Source organism: Cynocephalus volans, chromosome 6 (genome assembly GCF_027409185.1).
Source record: "Cynocephalus volans isolate mCynVol1 chromosome 6, mCynVol1.pri, whole genome shotgun sequence".
Taxonomy (NCBI): domain Eukaryota; kingdom Metazoa; phylum Chordata; class Mammalia; order Dermoptera; family Cynocephalidae; genus Cynocephalus; species Cynocephalus volans.
The window spans coordinates 105,730,219-105,757,880 of NC_084465.1; the positions used below are offsets into that span (position 1 = coordinate 105,730,219).

At 49.8% G+C, this 27,662-nt stretch overlaps 1 protein-coding gene across 1 annotated transcript in view; it reads right to left on the reverse strand.

The window, feature by feature from the left end:
- The window catches only part of LOC134381001 (uncharacterized), a 128,215-nt gene extending 101,813 nt beyond the window's left edge, over window positions 1-26,402 (reverse strand). The window contains exons 1-10 of the mRNA XM_063101096.1: window positions 26,318-26,402; window positions 22,824-22,877; window positions 21,326-21,486; window positions 18,213-18,283; window positions 15,567-15,732; window positions 15,353-15,487; window positions 14,190-14,370; window positions 10,708-10,847; window positions 6,287-6,390; window positions 4,239-4,404 (exon numbers count right to left, since the gene is read on the reverse strand). Coding sequence (XP_062957166.1) covers window positions 4,239-4,404; window positions 6,287-6,390; window positions 10,708-10,847; window positions 14,190-14,370; window positions 15,353-15,487; window positions 15,567-15,732; window positions 18,213-18,283; window positions 21,326-21,486; window positions 22,824-22,877; window positions 26,318-26,402 — 1,263 coding nt within the window. The remainder of the gene's footprint in view (window positions 1-4,238; window positions 4,405-6,286; window positions 6,391-10,707; window positions 10,848-14,189; window positions 14,371-15,352; window positions 15,488-15,566; window positions 15,733-18,212; window positions 18,284-21,325; window positions 21,487-22,823; window positions 22,878-26,317) is intronic.
- Window positions 26,403-27,662: the final 1,260 nt, after the last annotated feature.

Consider the following 27,662-nt stretch of genomic DNA (forward strand, 5'->3'; position numbering starts at 1 on the left):
ATCCTGGTACACGTGGATGTCCTGGTGGGGACCTGCACATGCTGCCCCGTGTGTGCATCTCATGTGCCTGAGCACGTCCCTGTGTGTGTGCACGTAAACTGATGTGGGTGTGTGTCCCATGTGTGTCCATGATGTCACAGTGTATTCTGGTGTGTATGTGTGTATGTCCAGGTGTGGGTGGATTCCCTGCACGTCCCATGTGTAAGTGTCCTGCTGTGTGGATGTGCATGTCCTGGTGTGCCTGTGTGCGCACACAGTGTGACACGTGCGTCCACCTGCACCTCCAGGCACAGGTGTGAATCTTGGTGTGGGTGCCTCACATAAATGTGTCTCAGTATGTCATATGGTGTGGGAGCATGTGTGTGCACAGCCCCGTGTGGGGTGTGTCCCTGCATTTCCCTGTGTGAGTGTCCTGAGGGGAGCAGGCCTTGGTGTAGGCCTGCATCAGTGTGTTTGTGGGTCTGTGTGTGTGTCCCTGTGTGCGTGTCCCCATGCCTAAATGCGGATCTGCATCAGTGTGTCCATGGGTCGGTGTGTGTGTGTCCCTGTGTGCACATGTCCCTGTGTGTGTGCGTGTCCCTGTTTGTGTGTGTCCCATGTCTCAGCGTGGGCCTGCATCAGTGTGTCTGTGGGTCTGCGTGTGTGTGTTCCTGTGCCTAGTGGGTCCCATGCCTCAGGGTGGGCCTGCATCAGCGTGTCCGTGCATGTGTAACTCAGGGTGTGTGTGTGTGAGTCTCGTGCGTGAGTCTCAGTGTGTGTTTTCTTTGTGATAGGACAGGGAATGTGCAGCCTAAAAAGCCCATTCAATGTGTTTCTATATTTGGCAGAAGAAAATAAACCTCCCTGTTTTCCTCACAGAGAGCAAGGAAAGCAGGGCTGGGTAGGGAGGGCAGAGGTTATGAAAAGACGGACAGAAGCCCTCAGACGCACTCAGCAGGGTCCCGCCTGCCAGAGCTTCCTGCCTCTGCCTGCTGTGACCCAGAAAGACTGCAGGGACTGAGGCGTCCCGGGACCAAAGCTGGAGCCAGAAGCCTGGTCGGGCCCTGCAGGACTACAGGACGGGCTGGTGCACTCACCTTGCTGGGACTTATGTCTGCGAGCCCCATTCAGCGGCCCTGCTGGGCCAGTTGGGCCAGCATCAGGCCCAGGCTCTGGGAGTAATGAATGACCCGGTTCCTTCTGAGAATGGCTGCCCTGAGGACATGCCCAGAATGGCCAGCCTTCCTCATCTTCATGAGAACCAGAAAGCAGATCTTAATGCAATAATCTCTAACTAAAAGATCTGGTGACACTTCAATGAAAAGTCTGTTTAAAATGTTCAGTCTTTTGGGGCTGGCCCGTGGCTCACTCGGGAGAGTGCGGTGCTGATAACACCAAGGCCACGGGTTCGGATCCCTATATAGGGATGGCCGGTTTGCTCACTGGCTGAGCATGGTGCTGACAACACCAAGTCAAGGGTTAAGATCCCCTTACCAGTCATCTTTAAAAATAAAATAAAATAAAATAAAATGTTCACTCTCTTTTTTTTTCAATTTTTAAAGATGAAAAATTAAAAGGATCCTCAAGCCTATGACCTTTTATACAACCAGTTTCACTTTTCCAACGTGACATTAACACTCAGTCATCTTGCCCTAAACCAGCCGTCCCTGAAAGCTGAGACAACAAAGCTGGTAGAAGAAAAGACAGGAAGCGTCATGACCTGATGAGGCAAAGTGTTCACTAGAAAAAAATTAAGAAGCTGAAGGTCAAGGGTTCGGATCTCTGTACCAGCCAGTCGCCAAAAGAAACAAAAAGATTAATAAGCTGGACTTCACCAAAATTAAGAACTTAGGAGAGGAAATGGCAAGGAGGCAGGGAATACAGCCAGCTCGGAAAAGCACAAAGTCCCCACCTACACCTCCGCGTGACCAAGCTGCACAGGGAACGCAGAAGAAGCCAGACTGCAGGGTGGGAGACCGAGGGCAGAAGTGTCAGGAGCAGCCACACCTAAGCAGCAGGGAAGGTCACAATTGTGGTGCCCTTTGGGGGTCACCGACTGGGAGGAGCATGAGGGAGCCTTGGGGGAGCCTGAGCGTGGTTGCAGATGAACACACACAGGTGTGACATTCATCCAACTGTACACTTAAGAACAGTGCGATTTCCTGAATGTGGAGCTTACAACGTCATAAAACCACACAGCCACTAACTGCAATGGGGTACCCTGGAGGGGATCCTGGAACAGACAGTACATCGGTGGGAAAAGCGGGGAATCCCAGCAGTCCGGAGTTTACCTAATAGAAACGTATCCAGGTCAGTCTCAGTTGTAACAAATGCTCCTGGTGACATAAGTTGTTAACGACGGGGGGTGGGGGTGGGGTAGGGGGGTGGAGGACACCAGGTGTGGGGCACGTGGGAACTTCTGTACTGACTTTGCAACTCCTCTGTGCGTCTAAAATTATTCCAGATTTGAAGTTTATTAACATTAAATTAAATTATAATTAAGTTTATTAAAATACCTTCCCTGCCACTCCCCTCTGTCCTCCCCTCCCCCTCCTCTCTCCTTCTCCCCTCCCCTGCCCCTTCCTGCCCCTCCCTCCTCCCCCTCTCTCCTTCCCCCGCAGTCCCCAGGTCACACAATTTGAGCCTGTATCCCCAGCACATGCCCAGCACAGGCACAGCCCTGCTGACTGGATGAGAGAATGAGCAAATGCAGTCCTGAGAGCTGCAAGAGGCACGAGAGGACGCGTGAGCAGGTTGAGGGAGACCTGAGCTACGTGAGCCGAGGGATTCCACCTGCCTGGCTTGCTGCCTGTCCCTGACAAGTAGCAACAGCAACACCACCAGCCATTTCCCTAACATTCTGTACACATCACAACAACTCACTCAGTCCGCACAATCACCCTATGAAATACCCCCGTTGTACAGATGGGAAAAACAGAGGCCCAGAAAAGCAAAGGGCCTTGCCCGAGGTCATGCTGGTGAGGGACAAAACTGGGACCAGAAGTTGGGAGATCTAGACCAAAGCCTGTGCTTTTTAGCCACCACACTGATGCCACACTAATGAGCAAGTAAACAAAAAACAATGAGCGACTGAAAGGAAGGAAGGAAAAGGGAGACACTTTCGGGGAGACTGACCCTGCCCTGCCCTGCCCTGGCTAAACCTGGGGCAAGTGCTGGATGGTGCTGGCATCCTTCGTGGCCAATGTCACCTGGTGCCTGATTCGTGTCTGCGGAGGGGTGCCGACTACATGACCTGCCTAGAAGGGCCCTATTCTGAACCCTCGGGCCAGGGGCCAGGGATCGAGTGTTCCCTACACTCTGCCTGGAGAGACAGCCACCACCCAACCAGCTTGAGGGGCTAACAGGTCCTGCTGGAGAGCCCCACAGCCAGCTCAGTTGTCTCTGATGCTCCCAGGGCCCTGGCTGGCCCAGCACACAGCTCCAGAGTGTTTTCACTCTGCTAACTGATGGTGACCTCTGAATCCTAGCCCATCACCAGCCTGGGACAGCAGAGTGAGGAGCCACAAGTGACTCCCCCACCCCAGGCAAGTGAAGATGCACCCTGAGGTCCAGGAAGGGCAGAGTGGCTGCTTCATTTTGGGCAAGCTGCCCAGACTTTGGGGGCCTCAGGTTCCTCATCTGTAAAATGGGCATAATAAGAGCACCTGTTTCACAGAGGCATCATGAGGGAGGATAACTAAGACCTCCACGTACTGGTATAAATCGTTGGCCTAGTTACACATGGATTTCCTAATCTCAAGACTCATTAAACATGTTTGTTTACAACAATAACAGCAGCTCTAATTTAATGTGCTCCGATTTTATCAGCACCGCACTCTACCGAGTGAGCCACGGGCCGGCCCATGTGCTCCGATTTTATGCCAGACATCAGGAGAATTGCTTTACATGCAGCATCTCGTTTATCACTATGACCCTAGGATGGAAGTATTTAGTTTCATCCCCATCTTACATATCAGAAAACAGGCTCAGAGAGGTTAAGTCACTTGCCTGGGGTCACACAACTGGGTGAGACTCACCCAGCTTCAGTTTGCTGAGACTCAAATCCACAGATCTCTGATACCAAAGCCTGCCTTGAACGTGATGCAGCAGCCTAGGGAGATGGGTGGTCCAGCCCCCTCCACTCGTCCCACCAGGGGCTGGCACAGAGCCAGGACGAGAGCTGGTCACCTCCCTGCATCCAATCAGCAGCCGAGCTGGGGAGGAAGGACATGGGGCCCGAGTGGGGTGCAGAGGCTCACCAGCAGCGCGTGGACCATGGCATCCGTGGGCTTCGGGATGAAGGCCAGTGACCAGAACCACGCCTCCGCCTCGTCTGCCTCCAGCTCCCCCGACACGATGAGCTCCGTCTTGAGGCCCACGCAGGGCTCAGTGCCACAGGAGGGCAGGGCGTCCACCAGCGGCTGCCTGAGATCATCACCAAGGGGACCCACACACTCTGAGTGCCTTCCAGACGCATCTTGCTGCAGCCTCTGGTCACCACAAGAGCAAACCGAGGCTTGGAGAGGTGTGGCTGCCCTGGCAGCCTGGCTGGGGCCTGTGTTCTCAGGACCCGTGGGGACAACAGGAGCCCAGTCCAAACCCTGGCAGCTCTTTCCACTTGGAAAATGCAGATATTCAGGGAAACAGAAGTCCCCACCCCATGCTCTGCTGAAACCTACCAAGGCAAATGTCACCCGGAAGGGGAGAGAATCCCCTGAATCAAACAGAAACCAACAATAGACAAATGGCCTCTAATTTAAACCTCTAATAATCTGAGCCCAACATCAGGGCATTCATTTTCCTTTTCTTTTTTTTTTGAGATTCCAAAAAGGTCAAAAACTTCAGGAAAGAAGCCAAGCTGACCCGCCTCTATAGAATGAAGGGTCTGAAGCAGAAAATGATTGAATGTGGGGTGGGTGCCCCGGTCTCAGAAGAAAGGGGAGCCTCCCAGAGCTGGAGGCACACTGAGGCAGCAGGGGTACAGGTGGGGGCCCCCCAGTCCACCAACCCTGATGAGTGCTGGACGCCCCCCGATCCCTACACACACCATCTGCCCCATTAACAGTCTGTGAGTCTCAGTCTGCTCATCTGCAAAAGGGAGATGTTGGTGGCTGGACCCACCCAAGATGACCATGAGTCCTCAGGGACACATGGGCCACTTTGGCCTGTTCTTCCCACACCTTGCCCTTCTATTTCCTCTCTTTTCCTTGTGGATTTGGGCCCTGGGGAACTAGGCTCTGGGCAGAGATGGAGGAGGAGGAAAGGGCAGCAGAACTCTCCCAAGAGCATCAGCCCTCTGGGAAACGTCTAGACTTGGGACTGGTGAGACAGGGGCTTGTGGGAAAACCCCCACCCAACATCAAGTATTATAAAAACGCTCCCAAGTCAAACATAATTGATATTTCAGCCTGTAAGAATTGGATAGAAAAGTACAGACCACTTGGGTTTGGATCCCCAATTCTGCTGTGTGACTTTGGGCAAGTTTCCTAACTGCTCTGTGCCTTGGTTTCTGAAACTGGAAAGTGGGAATAATAATACCACCTACCCCACGGGGTTGCTGTGAAGATTGAATGACTATGGATAAAGAGCTTGAAAGGTAACTACACATTAGCTATTATGATTTGTAGTCATTCAATAAAATGTTTGGTAAAGTTGATTTTGCACGGGCAGGCGTTCTTTCAGGTTTTGGGATCAATAAAATTTTTTCAGATCTCCAAATATTTTCAAGATCCTGAAAGCTCACGGACCTGATGTCTGTATCTCAGGAGCCTGGTGGAGGGCTGGACTCTGGAAGGAGACCCAATCTGTCCCCTTGCACAGCCCTGAGCTCATGGGTTAGTTCCTCAGAAGTTCCTCCTCTGGACTTGGGGGTCTTTTTATACTCCTTGCTGGCCCCAGCTCAGCAGAGCCTGGGTGGTGGGATCCCCATGCTACCCAGCATCCCCCACCCCTGACTGGCCACCCCCAGCAAGAGGGTACCCAAGGCACATTGAAATGCTAATTCCAGCAAGAGGGTCCTGCCTGGGGGAGAGAACAATGGTCGTCTTTATCCTCTCTGTCCTTCAGCCTCTAGTCTCAGCCAGGACCGAGCTAGGGCCCCGTGGGAACCTCCAGGCCCCCCACTTAATCTCCTTCTTGACACACATCCCCGGTCTGAAGGACAGTTGGTGTCACGGGGACAGGATGAGACATCATCATCCATTTCTCACTGAGGACTCAGGACAGCACCAAGACCCACCCGGGGACTCCCCAGCCCCTGATCCAGCCAGCCCCTGGTCCAGCCCCTCACCAGCAGAGAAGCCCTTACCAGTTGTCTCGGCACTTAAAGGAAGAATGTCGCCAGAGTTCCAGTAGATCAGGTGCAGAAAGGCCCCGGAGCTCGGACACCAGTGTCAGGAACAATTCTGTGGCCTGGGATTCAGAGGGGGCTGCATGAGATGCCTAGCAGCATGGGGGACCCCGATGGTCACCTCACCCACCGCTGCCTCCAGGCACGACTGCAGGGAAAGAGGGAATAACACTGGTCCCTTCTCCTAAGGTGGCATAAGCTCCAGCAGAATGAGGCTACATGTCCACCTTCTCCCCACGGGACTCCCAGCCATGAGCACACAGGCTGGCCCATTTTTATTGTCATTTAATGAGTACTTATTAGGCACCTACTGTGTACCTTGCTCTGCACCCGGGATATGGTGGTGAAAAAGCAGACACGGTTTCTGCATTTGTGGGCTTGGCAATCCAATAGAAGTTCGATAAACGTTCACTATCATTAGAATCTATTATAATGAGTCTCAGCATACTTCAGACATTTATTAAGGTGGCAATCTCTTCCAATATTTTTCATGAAAAAATATGTCATTGTTTCTCAGAATTATTAACAGCAAAGGCTAATCAAGGGGGTTTGGGGGTTTCTGCCCCTTGTCTAAAGGCCTGACAAGCACAGTTGCCAAGTGTCCAAAAACTCACAGAGAAATAAAGGATCCTATTCAGAGCACACACTCCTCAGTTTGCAGGAGACGTTTGGTTTGGGAAACCCACCTACCTCCTCTTCCAGAGCCCCTTAGTCTCAGGCTCACTGCCGAGCCTGAACCCAAAGCCACAGAAGGAGGAATGAGGTAGGAGCCAAGACAGGTGTGGGTTCCTGCGTGGCCCCCATGCTTCCCCCTGGGCTTGGCCGAGGCCAGGCAGAAGCCCCCACCCAGCCAGGAGTCTGCTGATGCTGGGACCTGCTGTCTTTGCCTCAGGCCTCCTCGGCTCTGCATGGCTGTGACTGAGTCCCTGCGCATGCAGCTCAATCTCAGCAAGCACTGGGCAACTCTGATCCTCACCAGACAGCTTGGTCCACCCAGCCCACCCACCAGTCCAGTGAGTCTGCCCCCAGAGGCCAGGCCCTTCATGTGCCTTCTGTGGGCATAGCCAGGGGTGGACTAGCTCTGTCTTTACTTCCTCCTGCAGGATGTATGGCCATCCCCTTGTGCAGGCTGACCCCCACCTTCATGGCTAGCCCCGATCACTGGTGGCCTCAAAGACTGTAGCACCAGCTTGGGGCACTACCCTGAGGACGCTCAATCCAAGACCTGCTACCCCACTTCCCAATGGCCTTAGTCATGTCCCCCTCCAGCTGATGACTGTCCTTTCCTGCCTCCCTGGCTGAGCATCTTCCCACCTGGAGATGGTTGGGGGCCCGTGCTGGAGCAGTTCCCCCGCTCTGGGGGGCCTCTGGTTACAAGCGTCAGCCTCAGAATTAGCCTTCCAGAGCCAGGCACAGCAGAAGGGATCATGCACGGCTCATCCTGGTTTCCCCTCCAGCAAGGAGAGAATTCAGAAGTGGAAAAGGGGGCAGAGGGAGGAAAGCTGTGGGATGGAGGCAAAGGGTGAGAGGTTCCCACCCAGATACCTGGGTAAGAAACGTGCCACTGCCATAGCCACTAATAATACACATGAAGTAATAATCACAGTCATCATAATTATAATAACACTAGTTACTTAGTAAGGAGCCTTTGCTATGTATGAGGCACTGTTTTAGGCACATTACATCTCCTATCTCATCCAATCATCACAACACCCTATGAGGAGGGGCTACCATTATCCCCATGTGACAGAGAAGGAAAGTGACACTCAGAAAGCCTTTAAGTTGGGTGCCAGTGGCCACCTGGTTACTAAGTGGCAGAACCCAGGCTTGAACCCAGGTCTTCTAGCTCCTATACCCACACTCTTAACCAGTGTCCCACACTCAAAGGCTTACAAGAAAAAAAAAAAAAAAGCCCTGATTTGTGGTGTTTGCCAGTTCCCATGGTGTAAATATTCTCACCATGGCTGATTTCAAGCTACCAGTGTGCAATCGCAGTAGACTACTTCATGTCCTATTTCCACCATGAGACTACAACAGATGTAACTCACCTCAATTGCAAAGACAACAGTAAACTGTAGTGAAATAGCGGGAGTGATGGTTTTCAGTACTTATTACCCTTTTTCTAATATACTTCATTTTCACTGTAAGCTGATAGAACTTAACTTTTAATAACAGCTATGTTTAACAACCAGACTGCAGGGTTTCTGGAAATCTAACTATCAGCTCTTGCAAGCCAGTTCTAGCACACCACTGTCTATGCTGTCCCTAAAACACTTGGCTGTACACAGTCAGCATTTAATAAATGTGATTTGGGCTCCCTTTTCTTGGAGCACCCAGTGGTGGGTATGAGCTGCACCCTCTCCCAGGCCTCTTCCCTGCAGCCCCTCCCCCAGCCCATGTGCACTGACTCCTCCTTCACTCCTTAGTGATGCTCTCAGCCATTCCCACCCGCTGCCTCCCATGTTGAAACTCTGGGGCCTCTCCACAGAGGGCCAGGCTGGGGATTTGCTTTCTATTGAGCATTGAGACCTGGTTTTGTTTCTGGACTGAAAAAAAAATCTTGTCTCCTGCCCACCATCCATGGGGAGGGGAGCAGGCATTTTAAGCAGAAGCCCACAAGGTCCATCCCCCCGGCAACCCAGACAGGACTTCAGCCCTCCCAGGGGTCCGGGAGCTGCTTGGTGTGCATTGATGTGTCTCTGGAAAGCCATTTTCAGGAACAAGGTCCTCAGCAATTCACCCTCCAGCCCAGGGGACCTCCCAATGGGAATAACTTACTTCCTCTTTTACTGCCATAAATACAGGACAGCTGCATGGTGCCCTCTGGGGCAGACACTGCCAGTCTCCAGGAAGGGAGACACGGGCCCCCAGCACACTTGCCCTGAGCTACCTCTGCCAGGGGAAATGTCTAGTCAGGGAGTCAGGGGGTCAGGGAGTGCTCTCAGGGCCAGACAAGAAGAATCGGGCCTATCCTGTGGTGTCCCATCGGTTCATGAGGTTCAGCAGTACAATGGTTACAGCACAGGCCGTAGGGCAGTAGTTCTCAACTGGGGGCACTGGTGCTCCCCAGGGGACATTTGGTTGTCATGACTGCAGGTGGGGATGATGCTGGCATCTAGTAGACAGAGGCCAGGAATGCTGCTAAATATCCTACAATGCACAGGACAGCCTCTCCCCCAACAACAAAGAATGATCCAGCCCAAGGCCAAGGTGTCAGTAATGTCCCTGGTAAGAGACCCCGCTGTGGAGCCGGGCTGCCTGGGTTAACAGCCCAGCTCTGTCACTTACTAGCAGGGTGGCTTTGAGCACGTTTTAAAAATTCCGTAAGCCTCAGTTTCTTCATCTGTAAAAAGGGCACAATGATAAGAATTTTACTGAGAGGATTAAATTAGATAATACAAGTGAGGCCTTTTGCTTACTGCCTGAGCATATAGTAAGTGCTCAATAAAACTGTAGTGGGTTGAATGGTGGCCCCCACCAAAAAAGATATGTCCATGCCCTAAGCCCCAGAACCTGTGAATGTGGCCCTTATTTGGTAAAGGGGTCTTTGCAAATGTAATTAAGTAAAGGATCTCAAGATATAATCATCCTGGATTATCTGGGTAGGCCCCAAGTCCAGTAACACATCATTTTCCTCCCCCAGGGACTGTGCTAAACGTTCTCTCTCAAGCTGTCCTCATACAGTCTCTCGCTCAAAACAAAACAGATAGAGTAGAGAATGCACATCATCACAGCACAGCCTCATTAGTCTCAGGAACACTCTTAGGAATCGCAAAAGAAAGAACTGACCAGAAGTCTCAAAGCCTTCTGGACCTCTCTGGACCATGACCTCCACAGTGTGTCCCTACTTTGCTTTCAACAGCTAGGAGTTATGGGGGAGTCGGGGGGGGCCTGGCCCACCTGTTTCTGACTTGACTGTGGGAAGTCCTCAGTGCTGAGGCCTGATGTGGCTAGAGATTTCCTGACATATCTCCAGGCCTAGAAAATTAGACTGCAGGTCTAATGAGAATGCTGTTTGCCCCTAGACAGACAGGTAAGAAAAAGATTTCTCCTCTGTTTGTATCCAATCTGCACTGGGGCACTAGCTCAGCACACGCCATCTAGATTTCTTCCCCTTCCTTGCTTTCACAACCAGGCACAGTTGTGCAGTACACAACCTGCCCAACCATACATGAGAGTCCTTCAAAAAGTTCATGGAAAAATGGAACTAAAAGATAATACAAATCTTTCCATGAACCTTTTGAAGACCCCTCATCTAGGAGCCCTGATGCTAAACAACTGTGAGGCTGGGCCATAAAGGATCTGGATAGGAAGAGGAGGGTGTCCCAGGGACTCAGGCCCAGGGCAGACTCTGGCCTGGGGCTAGAGAAGCCACTTACCTCAAAGCTCGTGGTCTGAGCCAGGCACAGCCTCCTCACTAATGCAGCTGCTGTGGCCACCGTGGCCTGGGATGGGGCGTCCTCCCACTCATACAGCAGGCTGCTCGGGGTCACCTCTTCCTCATCTCCATCATCTGGATCTGAGACAGGAAGGGCCAGATGGGATGCCCACATGGCAGTTGCCAGAAAGAGCCAGAAGGCCCCTGGGAGCCACCCACCAACACTGCCAATGCTTCCTCTAGCATGTTCCGGGCAACATGGTATTGCTGTGGATTGAATGTCCCCCCAAAATTCACTGAAGCTTGATCCCCATTGTGAAAGTGTTATGAAAATGGGAAATCAGACTATGGCAGTGTTGAAAGGTGGGGCCTTTGGGAGGTGATTGGATCGTGACAGCTACGTCCTCGTGAACGGATTCATCCATTCATGGAGTAATGGGTTCATGGTTACTGGGTTGTCATGGGAATGTACCATGGCTTTGTAAGTTGAGCACACAAAGGAGCTCTTGCCATCCTTGCCACGTGACTGCCTGCATCACTGTGGGACCCTGTCCAGAGCCCCCACAAAGGGGGCACATCTGCTGAGGGCCTTGTGGAAACTGTAAGAAATAAATTTTGTTTCTTTGTAAATTACCCAGTTTCGGGGATATTCTGTTATAAGCAAACAGAAAACAGACTAACACAGGTATGTACAAGGAAAACCCTGGCAGCATTACTGCTAACAGCAAGACATGGGAAACAACCTATGTACCCATCTATAGGGGATGGTCAAATATCTGCATCCCACTCATGCCAGGGAACACTGAATACCCTTTAACCAAAACAGGGCAGCCGGACACACACCACCATGGAAAGGTCTCCACGCTGGTAAGTGAACAAGGCAAGATACAGAAGAGCGTATGACATAAAAATGCATTTGTATAAAAACAAAACAGACCACCTAAATGGACACAGGAACTTAGGTAAGTACACAGGATGTATCTGGAATAATACTCTAGAAACCAGGAATGGTATCAGCCTCTGGAGAGGAGATCAGGGTATCTGGGAGACAAGGAGAGAGGGGACTCACTTTTAACTGCGTCTTTTTCTACCATGTCACATGTCACCTTGTCAAAAAAAAGATCAAATCTTAATTACTCTCATGCATTTGGCCCTGTGGCCACTTCCTGATAAACATGGTTTATTGCAGAAACTGCCCGCTGCTCTGCTTACAGCCGTGATGTTAACCTGTCCCTAGCCCTGCTCTGCCCCCACACCCCAGCCAAAGACCCTACCCGAATCCCCAATCCACAATGCTCAATGTGGATTCAATGCTCATTAGCAAAGGACTGAGCCTTCTAGTCACTGCCCAACATGGTCTGGCTGTCCCCGGGTCTGGGCACTCACCCTCACTGTGTATTCTGTCTGACACAGGTGCATGCACCTGTTCCTTAGACCTCTCCTTGGCCCCACGTGCCTGGGACACATGGGGCTCATCCCTGCCCCAAGGCCTTTGCACTCCCTGTTTTCTCCCTGGATGGGCTTTCCTGCATCTCCCCACAACCGACCCCTTCTCACCCTTCAGCAAAAATGTCACTTCCACAGAGAGGCCCTCTTAATCACCCCGACTAAGTCACTTGCCATCACACGGCTGTTTAATTTCATTCCTACCATGTATCAACATCTCAAACCACCTTGCCCATGTTTTTCTTGGTTAGTGGTTTCTCTCTGCCAAGAGGGTGTCAGCCTTGGGGCGACAGGGATCAAGTTGGCCATGATCTCAGCTCTATCTCTGAAGCTCAGGCAGTGCCTGGCACAGAACAGTGCTCAGATAAATGTTTGTGGTCGGCATGAACAAAAGCACGTTCCTGAAGACCCGCTGAGAATTCTCCCACAAAAGCTGGATACCAGATGATTCCATCCCCACGGACAACCATCCCAGGATAAAAGGACAAGACCAAGCCAGAGCCATCTGAGTCCGGCCCTGAATTTAAAGAGGGACAAAGACTCGTCTCTGAGTTGTGTCTTTGGGAAATTCAGACTCTACAAAGAAGGAGTACAAGGGAGATACAGATTGGCATTTACGGATGCCACATGCCAGGTCCTCAGCTAAGGATGTAACCACTTCCTTTAACCCTCCCCATCCCCTACGGGGTAAGGGTTGGTATACCCATATATCTACAGCTAAGAAAACTGAGGCACAGAGAGAAGCCAGTGGCCCAAGTCACACACCACAGAGCCAGGATTTGAATCCCATTCTGACTCCAAAACCCTCTTAGGAATGGCAGAGAAAATATGAAAACCTCATCTATACAATGAAATATTATTCAGCAATAAAGGGAATGAAGTTTTGATCCCTGCTATAACATGGATGAATCTTAAAACATTATGCTAAATAAAAAAAGGCAGACACAAAAGGTCACGTTCTGTATGATACCTTTTATAGGAAATGTCCAGAATAGGCACCACCATAGAGGCAGAAAGTAGATTAGTGGTTGCCAGGGGCCGGGGAGGGTGGGAGGGTTGGGGCGGGGGATGGCTGACAGCTAATTGGTTTCTTTCTAGGGTAATGAAAATATTCTACAGGTTTGGGGGTGGGGCTAGGGGGTGGGTCACGTTGGGATCCTAGAAGGCAGTGCATGGAGCCAGAAGGAATGCTGGAAAGCCCCAGTGCCCCATCTCCTGGGTGACACAGGGAGTCTTTCCTCCAAGGCAAAGCAATTCCCAGCCAGGGCTGTGGAGCACGCTGCAGGGATTCAAGTCCCAGCTCTGCCTCTCACCAGCTGTGTGACTTTGGACAAGTCACTTTACCTCTCTGAAACACAGTCTTATTTGAAAAATGTAACTAATAGCAGTACCTTCCTAAAAGGGCCATGATGAGGATTAAATTAAATAATTCACATAAAGTGCTCAGCACAGCTACTAGTTCACAGTAAATCCTTCCAAAATGTCAGCAATAAGAAAAACCATTCTTATTTCCTTATTCAAAGAAATAACTGGTTTTCAAACATTAAAAAGAAAATCTTTTATCCCCAGACTCAGGCATTGCTTCTTTCTTTCTATGCAAATTGTAGGAGGGAGCCACGTTCCAGAGAATGCTACATGTTAGCAGAAACTTTCTGGAAAATCAGGAAACCTGTGTCAGTTTGCCCAAAAATAGGCAGACTGAGGAGTCATTAAATCAAAGGCGAATTCTCCCACAAAAGCTGGGAACCAGAATATTCTGTCTCCACTGAGGATGTCCCCGGAAGAAGGAACAAGACCAAGCCAGAGCCTTCTGAGCCAGCAGAAAGAGCCTGGAGAAACTTCTAGAAGAGGCTAACTGTCCTGACAATGATCAATTTCAGAAATGGTCCAGGAGTGTCCAAGCAGGGACAGAGCAATGGAGTCTAAGCCTGCTTGGGCCCCTCTGGCCAGAGGAGGCTGCCAGGCTCCTCTGAGGGTCTCCATATCCACTGTCACACGATGGCCAGGATGGCAGCCATCGGGAAAGGCTCCAGTCACCTGTGCCTGCTGGGTCCTGAGGCTTCTCATGCAGCAGGGTGAGCGAAGAAAGGGTCCTCATGTGCACAGCACTAGCCTTCTCAGCGAGTGGCCCCACAGTGTCCAGCTCCGTGCAGGAGGCCTCCCTCAGCACGCCCGCCTGGAAGCTCTGGAGGCAGGTCAGGTGGGAGGCCAGGCCAGTCTGTTGGACCAAGGTGGGAAGAGACAGCTCAGGACAGGACCTGCCTGCGATGGGACCTGGCTGGGGCCCCCTGAAACCTGCAGCAGTCAGGGCCAAGGGGAGGTGGGGCTTCACTCCCCCACCCCACTCTCACCTGATTGTCGCAACAGCAGCTCATGGCAGGTGAGAAGGACCAGGGGAAGTAAGAAAGTTCCCCCAACAGTAACCCCAAGGAGAGTAACAATAAAATCTCAGTTTGAAAGCTGAATACACCTGAGTCTGCTCAGGAAGTACAGCCTGCCTGAGCCTCTCAGATGTTGAGACGTTTAATATCGCAACAGCCTGAACAGAAGTAACCCCATTTTGTTAAACCTTTGAATTTTAAAACTTGCGCTCTCCTGTAACCTAAACCGCAGAGCCTGCAGCTAATTGCCAGAACACAATGACTCTTGCCCTCAGATTGTACACAAATAATTGGAGAAAAATGATTAACCCAGATGTCCGTTCTCGACTAGCTTGCTAACCTGACCCGAGGTTGACAAGAATTGAACCCGTGGAGAACCAAGTGTGACACTGTTCAACCCCCAGCAGGGGAAGTTCTTTGACAACTATCTGGAACACTCAGGCACGTCTGCACGTCCCCACTTGGTCACCATAAATCAGCTTCCCACCACACATCCCTATAAAACCCTTTGGCAAACCCGGGAGAGCTGGAGATGGTCTTTGAGGCATGAGGCCACCGTTTCCCCAGACTGCCGGCTTCCTGATTAAAGGTCACCTTTCTTCACACCAGCTCTTGTCTCTCAATTATTGGTTATTGAGGGGCTATTAGTAGCGAGCAAACGGGACCTTTGGGGTCTCGGTAACACTTTCGTTTTCGGGAGCTGAGGACAGATGGGGAAGGGGCAGAAAAGAGGAGAAAGAGGGGGAAGGAGGAGAGGGGACAAGGATGGAGGGGGAGGGTATGGGGGACTAGGAGTGGGGGCGGCGGCCCAGCACTTACGGCCACCCCGGGCAGGGCCTGGGAGCGCAGAGAGGAGCGCGCCACGCGCAGGGAGCACCGCGCCAGGTCCTTGGTCTTGAGCAGCCGGTCCCCGCGGCGCTGGTACGTGGTGGGACACCGGCCCAGGACGTCCACCTGGGCAGACAGCAGGGGCTCGGTCAGCCCCCTCATCCCCGCCGCCCCCACTCCCGCCCTCCCCCGGCTGCGGCCTCACCTCGTCGCGGGTCTCGGGGCGGCGGGCGCCCGGGCGGCCCTGCACGAGGCTCAGCAGCGCGCGCTTCACGTTCAGGGCCCAGCGCGGCTCGGCGCGGCGGGGACACAGGCGGGCCACGCGCCCCGCGCGCACGACGAAGCGGAGCCGGCCGCGGCTCAGGGCAGCGCTGCACACACACCGGCGGGCAGGCGTCAGGCCCGGGCCACCTCTGCACTGCCAGGGGCCACAGCCTCCCTGGCCTCCTGCAGGTTATGCACATAGGAAACCCCCAGGGACCCCACACCCCTGCAAATAGCCTTGTTTCCCTCCTCAACTGGGCTCTAGGGCAGCCACCTCTCTGCTCAAACCTTCCCCCAGGCCTTGTCACCACAAGGACAAACAGTACATGCTTGATAAGCTATATAGGCCTAGGCTTCCCAGGGCTGCCGGCATCCCACAGCTTCTCATTTAATCCCAATCAGGAGCTGAAGGCGGTCTGGACATGCCACCCCATATTATGCCACTTGGATATATCGATTATTTGGAACTGAAGGCACTTGACAAGTAGCAAACGCAGGGCTGGCGGGTTGTGCAATGGTTAGAGCTGATGTGGATAACACCAAGGTCAAGGGTCCGGATGGCCAGCCACCAAACAACAAATAAAATTATACAGCAATGCAGGGAGAAGCTTTCTCTGAACTGCCCTCATCGGTCCAAAGACAGATCCTCCAAAAGGCCCCCAACTGCCATCAGTCCCCTCTGCAGGGCTTCAACAACCAGGGGAGAGCGACTCTCATCACAGAAGCAGGCTGGAAGTTGACACCACACGCAGACGCACTTTGTCACACACAAACCATCATCTCTCCCAGCCATTCTTCTAAGGGCCCACTCGTCTTTCCTAAAAATCATTTACTCTCCCCTAAGTTGCCTGTATCCCCCTCTCCTTCCTGTGTTAAGACCGTATATAAGCTCCTAAATCTCACTGCTTTTATTTCTCCAGTGATGCCCACGTGCTCGTAATAAATCTGTATTTCTTTTCTCCTGTTAATCTGCCAGTTGCCGGTTTTTGGTTTTGTTTGGTGGCTGCAGTACAGGGATCAAACCCTGGACCTTGGTGTTATCAGCACCGCACTCTAACAAGCCCCCCAGTTGCCAGTTTATTTCATAGACCCAGCTGCTGAACCTACGAAGGTTCCTTCCCCTACAGAGCCCACCAGAGAGGTATTTAGCATCCTACCCCCCCACCACCCATCCACACACACACATTACAGGTGAGGAAACTGAGGCTCAGAGCAGTAAAGTGACTTGCTCAGGGCCACAGCTGGGATTTGAACCCAGGCAAACTGGCTCCAGCATCACAGGCCTCAGAACCCCTAAACTGGGAGTGACTTGAGATTCTGTCATGGCAGAGACAAGGAAATGAGGCCCAGAGATGGAAAGCTACTGGTGGAGATCACGCAGCAAGACAGGGGAGAAGCCGGACCAGAATTCAGCCCAGTGCTCCTCCTGCCCACCCTTCACCTGGCCGAAAAGTGCCCTTGTCTGTGTCTGCCAGCTGGGGGGATGGGGAGGGTGGGAGGAGAGGGCGGATGAAGTCCCCACCATCTGTGCATGGAGGTAGAAGACAGAGATGCTCCAAGACATAGGGGGAATTGCCCAGACCCCAAACCCCACCAGCTAGCAAGGCAGAACCTTGGGAAGATTATTCTACCTTCCTGAGAGGTCACTGTCCCCTCCCTCTCCAGCTCCAACTGGAGTTTTTCTAAGGCAGTCCCCTGGGTCTCAGGCCTTGAGTTAGAGAAATGCTAATTGTGCCCGCCCCTCCCAGAATAGCTGTGTCAGTCTGGCCATAAGGAACTGACAACCCCTGGCCCCTGTGACTTAGCATTTCTGATGAGGAGCTGCGGGACAATAGTCCCCTTGAAGGAGACCCTCCCTAAGCCTTTCAGTGGGGATCCATCTGCCCCTCGCCAGCATCCCCCATCCCTGTATCCCTGGACAAAGGCTTTATTTTTTTAACAAATGAATTTGCAATAAAAAAGGAAGAGGAATCTGCAGAGATGGAGTTGTCTTCAGGCTGGCGGCTGCTCTGAGCTTTGAAGCCACCAGGCCACCGTCAGGGAGTCCTGGGAAACAAGCCAGAGGGAGAATTCCAGGCTTGGCTGGGTCACAAAAGAGGGGCTTAGCTTGGGGTGGGAGAGGACGTGGGCGTCCTCCACCTTGGCAGAGTGGGGAAAGGGAGATAAGCAGCCCTCAGTGGGCCTGGTACCCCCATCCGCCAGAATCTTCCAGAACTTACTCAGGGCGAAGCCCAAGGGGTTATCAGCAGACATGAAATCAGGATATGCTGGGGGTGACAGGCAGGGAGATATGAGGCGAGCTCCCACCAGGTAAGAGAAAGGCACCCAAGTTTCCAACATTATGACAGTTCCCAGTTGTCTTCATCAGTGGTCTGGTCTAAGTGCTTGACAAGGTCAAGACATTAAGATGGACCCTCTTTGAACTTCAGTCCAAGATGGCATCTCTCTGCTGCACAAGGTCATCCTAACTGGGTTTTCCCAGTCTGACTTGGTGCACCCAGAGCTCCGCAGCCATGGGAAGATAGTACAGGGCTCACCCATCCAGCCCCATCAGGAGCAAGAAAAGCCCCAAGGCCGGGAGTCTCACCTTAAACTCTCCGACTCCTTCAGAACCTCTACCTTGGTCCCCAGGATGGATGTCACCTGAAAGTCTTGGAGCTGAAACAGAAAGCACTATTAATTGGTGACCTCTCCTGGGACACCCCAGGACCTTGCAAACACCCCCACCCACAAAGCAGTTCTGGGGCCCAGCATGATACATGGGTCCATGTCAGGGCTAGGCAGAGAGACCTCTCCCTTGAGCGGAAGGTTCTAGTTCCCGGGTGGTGGTCACCAAATATTTCCAGGGGTAAATAATTGAAACAGCGAGGTACCTACTGCTCCCTGCTAAATGGAAAGTTCTCCCTGGCTTCTTATTCTGCCCAAAAAGGCCCTGGATGTTTGCGTGAGGGCTTCATAGGACTGAATAGTACAGACAAAAATGCGTTAACGATTGTAAAGCAAATATACAGAGGCTTTGCCCGTGATAAATAAAAGCTTTGGATGTCCCGATATCACCATGGTGTGTGTGTGTGTGTGTGTGTTTATTGCAAAGGATGATGGACTTTCTAAAAACAAAAAATATTACCCTTAAACCTACCTCACTAACACAACTTACATTTTAAAAAATTTAATACACTTTATTTTTTAGAGCACTTGGAAGTTCACAGCAAAATTGACGAGAAGGTACAGAGATTCCCATATACCCTGTCAAATCCCCCACCAGCATGGTACATTTGTCACAACAGATGCTACACTGACACATCAGGATCACCCAGAGTTTGTGGTTTGCATTAGGGTTCGCTCTTGGTGTTGTACATTCTATGGGTTTGGACAAATATGTGATAACATGTATCCACCGTTAGAGTGGCATAAAGAGCGGTTTCACTACCCCCAAACCCTCTGATTTCAGTTATTCAAAGTGACCAGTCCTCATTCATCTTATCTAAAACCCGAAAACCTTTTTCCCCAAAACCAGCTCCCCTCCCCCTGTCATTGCCCTGGTCACCCAGGCTTAAAATCTTGGGGTGAAATACAGTTCCATTAGGCATTCATGAAGTTGTTTTCCTGGACAATAAATCCTTCAGCAATGTCACCCATATCACTTGTCTGCCCACTTGCTAAAAAGCCATCCATTATAACTGTATTCCACACGTTCAAAAAGTTAAATAGAGGCATGGAAGATATGTACCCACTCGAGCATACTTACAAATGGTTAAGAGGGTAAATTTTGTATTATGTGTTTATTACAACAATTAAAAATGAAAAATTAAATTTAAAAAAGTAATGAAGTTTTGATACATGCTGCAATGTGGATGGACCTTGAAAACATTACACTAAGTGAAAATAGTCAGACACGAAAGGTTACATAGTGTACGATTCTACTTACTTGAGGTACCTAAAACAGGCAAATGCATAAAGGCAGAAAGACAGTGGGACTTGGAAGTTACTGTTTAATGTGTGCAGAGCTTCTGTTTAGGAATACGGAAAGGGTCTGGAGATGGACGACGGTGGTGACGGTCGCACATCAGTGTGGATATACTAAATGCCACCGAACTGTACAGTTAAATGGTTAAAATGATAAATTTTATATTATGTAAAAAATCAAAATAAAAAGAAGTCAGACACAAATAAGAACATCCTGTGTAATCCCATTAAAGAGAAATTCAAAGACTGACAAAACTAACATATGGAGATAGAAATCAAGAGTGGGACCCTTGAAAGAACTGGCCAGGAGGGACTGTGAGCTGTGAGGGAGGTTTTGGGGAATATATATAGATATAGATAGATATATAGATATAGATATAGATTTTTTTTTTTAAAGATGACCAGTAATGGGATCCTAACCCTTGACTTGGTGTTGTCAGCACCACGCTCTCCCAAGTGAGCGAACCGTCCATCCCTATATAGGGATCCGAACCCGTGGCCTTGGTGTTAACAGCACCACACTCTCCCAAGTGAGCCACGGGCTAGTGCCTTGGGGGTTATATTTGTTTCTTGCTCTGGGAGTAGCTGTACAGTAATGTTAGTTTGTGAAAATTCATTGATCTGAATACTTATGATTTTACACTTTCTACACTAAAAATACATTTCATTGATTAGCCTCTCAAGTGGCCATGAAATTTCCACTTTACCTAACATAAGCCAGTTCTTCATACCCTTACCAACATTTGACATTTTCAACTTCTCTTAAATGCTTAAAAACAAAGCAAACAAATAGAACAGCAGCAGTACACAATGTGCTGTGTGAAAACTGGCCCTGCAGAAAAAAGCAACCACTAGGGTTTTGATGGATGTGAAAGGACAGCAAAGACTCTAACAAAGTGGCAGCTCTGGCTAGAACACAGACATTTTGAACAGTTTACGAGCCACCCCACAAAAGACCCTGTTCTACAGTCTACATGAAAACACAACAAAACAGTTCTAAGAAACTCTTGTCAGCAAGTGCTCCAGCCGGTTCAAAAATGCCTCACAAGGATGACATCGGCTTCCAGTGGAAACGAAAAGGCCATTTACGTGGGGTGGGAAGGTCTGTACAGGAAGCACTTGACAGTCATTAGAAATGGGACAGAGGAGAATGGCCAGGCACTTCTACTTGCAAGAACATGGGTGAGCTTCAGGAAAATCTTGATGAAAAGAAACCTGTGACCACCAAGTATGTCTAGCTCATAATTCTGCCTTGGCGGAGTCCAGGACTAATGCCACTGCACCGTACCATCTGCCTTTAACCCAAGCCCATGGACACTGGCCTTGAAGAAAGCAGGCCAGGGCAGGCCTGGAGGCTCCATCCAGGCCTTGTGTTTCTACCCCAGTCTGTTCCTTTGTCTAAAGGCCTTGACTTGGTTTGACTTTGCTGACTCCTTGAACCTGCAGATTTGACCCTAAATCCTTCCTAGGGCACAATTTATCCCCATTCTGTGGCTCTTCTTGCTCCAGGGAACACCTCCACACTCTTTCCTGCTACTCCCCTACTGGGCCCATCATGGCACCTCCTACAACCAAAATGGTGTTACCTTCTCATATTCCTGTCTGGAGTCCACACATGCTGAATATGAGGTTCCTCACAAAGTTCCTTTCTGTTTATTAGTCAAATTGGAAATTTGGAGGGCTATGGCCCTCCCCAGTGTCGACGTGATCTCCCAGTTGCCTAAAGACACTCACCCGTAATGCCATCTGGCATGAGCCAAGCACATCAAGGATGGCCAAGCCTTGGAGGCCAAAGCCACTCCCCTCCATTGAGGTCCCCTGCAGGCTGGTGCTGGTGTTGGTGGAAAAGCGATAGGTGTATCTGGTGCCCACAGGGAGGTGAGGCCCAGCTGACCCTGGAGGGCAGACAGAGGGAGCAATGTCATCTTAGCAGTCTGTCACCCTCTGAGACCCCAACTCCACCCAGACTATTTAGACATCCTTGCTCCCACCTCCCTCTCTCCATCTGGACCCTGAGCTGCCTGCTCCAAGCTTGGGGGAAGGCTGAGTAGCTGCATACCCTCAGTGAGAGTGAAGAAAAAAATAATACAGATAATAACAACAAGTACTCACATAATGTTAGCCAGTGTTATCGTGGGCTAGGCCCTCTTCTAAGATACAGCCTGGGTACTATTAATATTTGGGGCCAGATAATTCTGTTGTGGGGGCTCTCTGAATATTGTAAGGAGTTTAACAGCATCCTTGACCTCTGCCCATTATGTACCAATAACACAGCCCAGTTGTGACAACCAGAAGTGTCTCCAGCCACTGCAAAATGTCCCCTGGGGGGGCACAGTCACCCCAGTTGTGAACTATTGATCTACATTTACATTAACTCATTTAAACCTTATAACCAACTTTGAGGTGGGTACTCTTTATTTTCTCCATGTTATAGAGGAGGAAACTGAGACTTAGAGAGGTTAACTAACTTATCCAAGGTCATAAAGCTAGGATGCAAACCTGGGCAGTCTGAATTCTCACCTACCTCTTTGATGGACAACAAAGGGGGAGTTGGGGACTGTTATCTCGATCTTTATAGAAGAAAAGCTGGAAAGCTGGCCAGCCTGGGCAGGGGGTGGGGGATGGGAATAGTTGCTCTGGGGAAGAGCTGATCTAGGGAACAAGGAGATCTGTAGTTCTCTAACCAATCTCTGATCAATTCTCTAACCTTCTATTTAGGCCAGGGGATCAATTATGAAACCTAATTATGACTCCTCACCATTCCCCAGGGCTTGCGATTGAATTAACATTTTCATGTCAATTTCATGAGACAAACCGCACCTCACATTCCCAAGATGGTTTTCTCTTTTCAAAATATTTGCCCCCAAGGTTCCCTTCTCTGTCCCACCCCGAGATGCAAATAGAATCACCTGGCCAAAGACATTTATTCCACCTGGGAACCACAAGGTCTGAGGAAAAAGCCTCACTGCCTTGGGGGCTGGGATGGCTTAAGGCATTCTACTCTGGGTTTGCTATGTGTTTCTCTAACCCTATGGGTGGCCTTTGCAGAACTGGCCTTGCTTCTCCCAACTGGTCTCCTTGGGAATGTGGTCTAAGACCTCCAGGGCTGTCCCTAATCATACCCTGCAGCAGGTCAGCTTCACCCCACCTAAACCACCCCTGCCCTGTCCCACGCTGGCTCAGGCTTCTCATCTACAGAAGTGTGATAAGGTGTCCTTAGAGACTCACTCACCTGCACATGCCATCATGCAGGAGGCCTCCTGTCCCGCTGGTGAATCTGGAATTTCTAAAATCACAAATCAGATGGAACCAAGGCAAGGCCAGAGGAGGCATGAGATAGCCCCACACCATGGGCTGCTGACCTGCTCATAGAAGAGGATATTTAAGGGCCCAGGGGGACAAGAGGACAAGAAGAAATAATGCCAGCTCTCCATTCTCTCATGGCACCAGAAGTGATCTCCCTACCCTTTGCAAAACCTGCTATTTCCATTCTTAGGTACTGGCATTGTCGTCCCCTGATAGGTCAAGTTAGTAACCTGGGGGTCATTTGTGTTTACACCCTTTCCCTCATCAGCACCCTCAAGGCCAATACATCAGCAAGTTCTGCAAATTCCATCAACAAATGCAGGTCTCCCTCCTTCTATCCATCCATTATCCAGCCGGCCAGCCAGCCAGCCACTCATCCATCCCTCCCTCCTTCTGTCCATCCATCCATCCCTCCTTCTCTCCATCCAGCTATCCATCTATCCATTTATCCATCCACCCATCCATCCTTCCTTTCCTCTATTCATCCATCCATCCATCCACATTTCTCTATCTCCATGGCTACCACTCTAGGCAAAACCACATCTTCTCTTGCCTGGATGACTGCAGCAGCCTTCTATTTCCCCCGTGTCCACAATTCATCCTCCACCCAGCAACCAGAGTCATCTTTTAAAAACATAAATCGGATCACATCACTACCCTGCGTAACGGCTCCTGGGTCCCCTCACATACACATGCACTCATAACAAAATCCTAACCATGCAAGCTGGCCTCTGCCGGCCCTTCTAGCCACATCCCACTCCTCTCTCGTCCTCCAGCCGTGCTGGAGGTTCCTCTGCAGCTCAAAGCCTTTGCACATGCTGTTCCTCCTGCCCAAACACTCTTCCCCCAGCCCTCCATCCTAGGCTCCGTTAGGTCCCAGCATAAACATCTCTCTCCAGGGGGGCCCACACTGACCACGCAGTGCACAGTAGGTCCCCCACTTGTCCGTCTCTACCTTAGCACCTTATTCTCTTCATAACCCTTATAAAATTTGTAAATGGTTTAATTATTTCGATTGTCTTATTTAGCATGGTATCCCCCGGCTCCTGGAAAAGTACCTGGTCCCTAGTAGACCTTGGAAAGATCGAATGAATAAATGAATATAATTAACTTATATGGCACTTACTGTTTGCCAGGCACTATCCCAAGCAATTTATGTATTCAACTCATTCAATTTCCCTGACAATCCCCCAATGTAAGTGCTATTACTACTCCCATTTCACATATAAAGACACTGAGACCTTAAATGTCTTGCCCCACAGCACACAGCTAGTAAGTGGTTGAATGAGGGTTTGAACCCAGGCAGCCAAGCCCCAGAGTCCACAGCCTTTCCCACCACACTACTATGAATGAATAAGAAAGTGGGTGAATGGATAAATGCATGAGTGGACGAGCCACCAAACGCAAGACCAAGAGGCTGCGGCAGTCAATGGCGGTAGGTGGTGGCACTCCTTGAGGGTTGCATCATACCCGCGTTTCCCCCACCATCTAAGCTGTAGAGGACAACTAGAGTATGAACAGACATGAGCTCGGTGGCCCCTCAGCCCCCTACCTCAGGCTGCTGAGGACACTCTCCCAGGGGATTCCCAGACCTTCCTCCCTGGGAAGGGTCAGCATCCCTCCCTCCTGCCACCTGGACATTTCCCGGGCACTGTCCATGCTCTCCTGTGTCTCAGCCAGGCAGCCAGCCATCTGCAGCTATCTTCATACAGTGGATGGCTTTTCCGATAATACTACTTCCATCCTCAAAACCACCCCACTGTGCCTCACCTGGTAATCACTACATATGCCAGCCCGTTTAATCCCTTGGAAAACAAATCACATTCCCAGAATGGGACCCTTTGAAACAATAAAACATGGTAGGATATTTGGTAGGGTTCTTCCCCCTGAATATTTTGGCTCATCTAACAAAAAACCCTTTTTGTGTTAAAGTAGAATACCAAAAGATAAAACCACATTTTAAAGACATTTAGCCCAATCAATTTCTCTTCCAACTTTCCATCAACTCTTTGATAACGTCAACCCTGGGCACCAAATTAAACATGTTTATGCATAATCACTAAACTCTCAGTGTTTGATAACACCAAGGTCAAGGATTCAGATCCCCACACCGGCCAGCCACCCAAAAAGATCGAACAAAAAAACTCTCAGTGTGTACAACCCCAGCATTCTGCCTGTTTGCTTGACTGACTATCTCTACATCTGTTTTTCCTTCCAGAAGTGAGGTGTGTTCTGAGAGAGGTCTGCTGGAATTAAGCCCTTTTCTCAAGCACTTAAAAAGCACACTTAATTTTTGAAAAATAGTGCTTCAGAAAAACAAAGTTTATTCAGTGATAGATTAATAAATTAAACAAGAGAGGGAACACCTTGAGTGTTGGGAGGTAATAAATCAACAGATCCTACCCACTTCTTGGGAGAGATCTGAAATGGACTGAAATCGATGTCATCTCTACAGCCAGGAAATGAAATCAAGTCTCATAACAGCTTTCTCAGATATCAGTTCTGATTACTTCATTCATTTATCCAGCCAACACGGATTTACGGTCTGTGCTATGCCAGGCAGTGTTAGGTGCTGAGATACAGCAAATGAAAGAGCCCATGATCCAGTGCGCAGCCACTACCTACACATGGCTATTAAGCATCTGAAATGTTCTTAGTGTTACAGAGAAACTTCACTTACTTAATTTTAATTAATTTAATAAAAAATTAATTAAAAAACAGATACTCAGTTCAGTTATTAGAAAAATTTCCAGTATGTTTGAAACAACTTAGTTTCTGAATCTACTTTCTCAACTCTAAATTTTAGAAAATCTAAAGACAGATCAAGTATTTGCAATGAAATTTTAGCATCCAAATTGAAATATGCTCTAAGTATAAAATACACACTGGATTTTGAAGAGTGGAAAATATATCTCATTAATACTTTTTTTTTACAGGCTGAGGATGCTCTAAATACTTTTTCATATCAATTACATTTTCTAACAATATTTTGGATATATTGGGTTATGTAAAATACGTTATTAAAATTAATTTCTCCTGCTTCTTTTTCTTACACATTTTCTAAATGTGGCTAGGAGGAAAATTATAATCGCATTTGGCTCACGTTATATTTTCACTGGATAGCGCTGCCCTAGGCCCTCCTGCAGTAAACAGACGGCAGGTGAAAATTCATTTCAGAGCCTCAAACCACACATCAGAGAACTGCTGAGAATCTTCCAACCCAGCCCCTCACAACGCAACGCTGGAGACCCGCTAAACGTCTTGCAGACAAGCTCGGCGGGCCCCAAGGTCAGCATTTCCTCACTCAGGATTTGGGATCTGGTCTCCGTCGTCGCTCTCCAAACCCCCGCTGGTCTCAGTTTCCTGAGCAGCCACCCGCTTCACCCCAGACAGAGCCCGGAACGCAGCAGTTTTACTTACGTCCCGATGTCGCTGCTGCCAGCGCCCAGAGCAGGAGCAGACCAAGGAGCCCCATGGGTGCCAGCCTCCCTCTCCAGCTCAGCATGGCCCTAAGAGGAACCTTCTCCCCCAAAGACAAATGCTCGGCTTCAATCCACTCTCCCAGCCCAGGGAGGGGGCTTCCAAGGGAAAGACCCAGCCAATCACAAGCCTGTCCCATAAAGTTATCAGCACCCCACCCAGGAGGGAAGGAGGGAAGGAAGGAGGGAGGGGGCTTCTGACCAATGAGGGGGAAAAATCTCTTTTCAGCCTAAAGGGGAAAAAAAGGAAGCTTGCCTCCTTCAGCCTGGTAACACGGTGTGGTTTGATTCTTTTTTAAACTGCGGTGTAAGATACAGACCATGAAACTGACCATCTTAAACATTTTAAAGTGTATAACTCAGTAGCACTGAGTACATCCTTGATGTGTGGGACTGTCCCCACTATCTGGTTCTGTGGTTTGACGTTTGGTTTGTCTTACCCATTGCTCAGGGTAGGCACACTGGAGGAGGGTTTTTCAGGGCTTTAGGCTCGAGGCTTCCCAGGAGGGGAGGGAAGGGTACTTGGGAGGCCAGGGGTCTGCTCATACTTGCTCATTGTCTTTTCCCAGCCTCCCCTGCTTCCCTCATCTCAAACTCACCTCCACCTGCACCTTATGGGTTTTAAGTCCAGGTAGCCATGCTCCCTGGTCATGACCTCTTTAAGCTCTTGACAGGCCTATGGACAAGCCCCTCCTCATGTGCATCTGTTTCCTGCAGTAAACATGGTTTTTCTAAACTGCCTTATTGAGATATAATGTATATCAGACAACTTTCTCATTTAAAGTGCACAATTCAGTGTTTTTAATATATTCAGAGGCGTGTGCACTCATCACCACAGCCAAGTTTGGAACATTTCATCATCACAAAAGGAAACCACACTTCCATTAAGCAATTGCTCCCCGTTCCTCTCGCCTCTGTCCCTGGCCACCACCGACCTGCTTTCTGTCTTTATGGATTTGCCTTTTCTGGCCATTTTATGTAAATGGAATCATTCAGTATGTGGCCTTTTGTGTCTGGCTTCTTTCACTCAGTGTATGTTTTCAAGGTTCATTCACATTGTAGCGTGGATTGGTGCTTCAATCCTTTTTATGGCTGAATGGTATTCTGTTGAAAGATAGATCGCATTTTGTGTATCCATTTAGCTGTTGATGGACAGTAAAATGTACTTTTTGGAAAAGCTTACTATGTATATATACCACATTTTAAAAATCCATTCATCCATGCTGAACACTTAGGTTGATTCCATATCTTGGCAATTGTAAATTGTGCTGCAATAAGCATGGGAG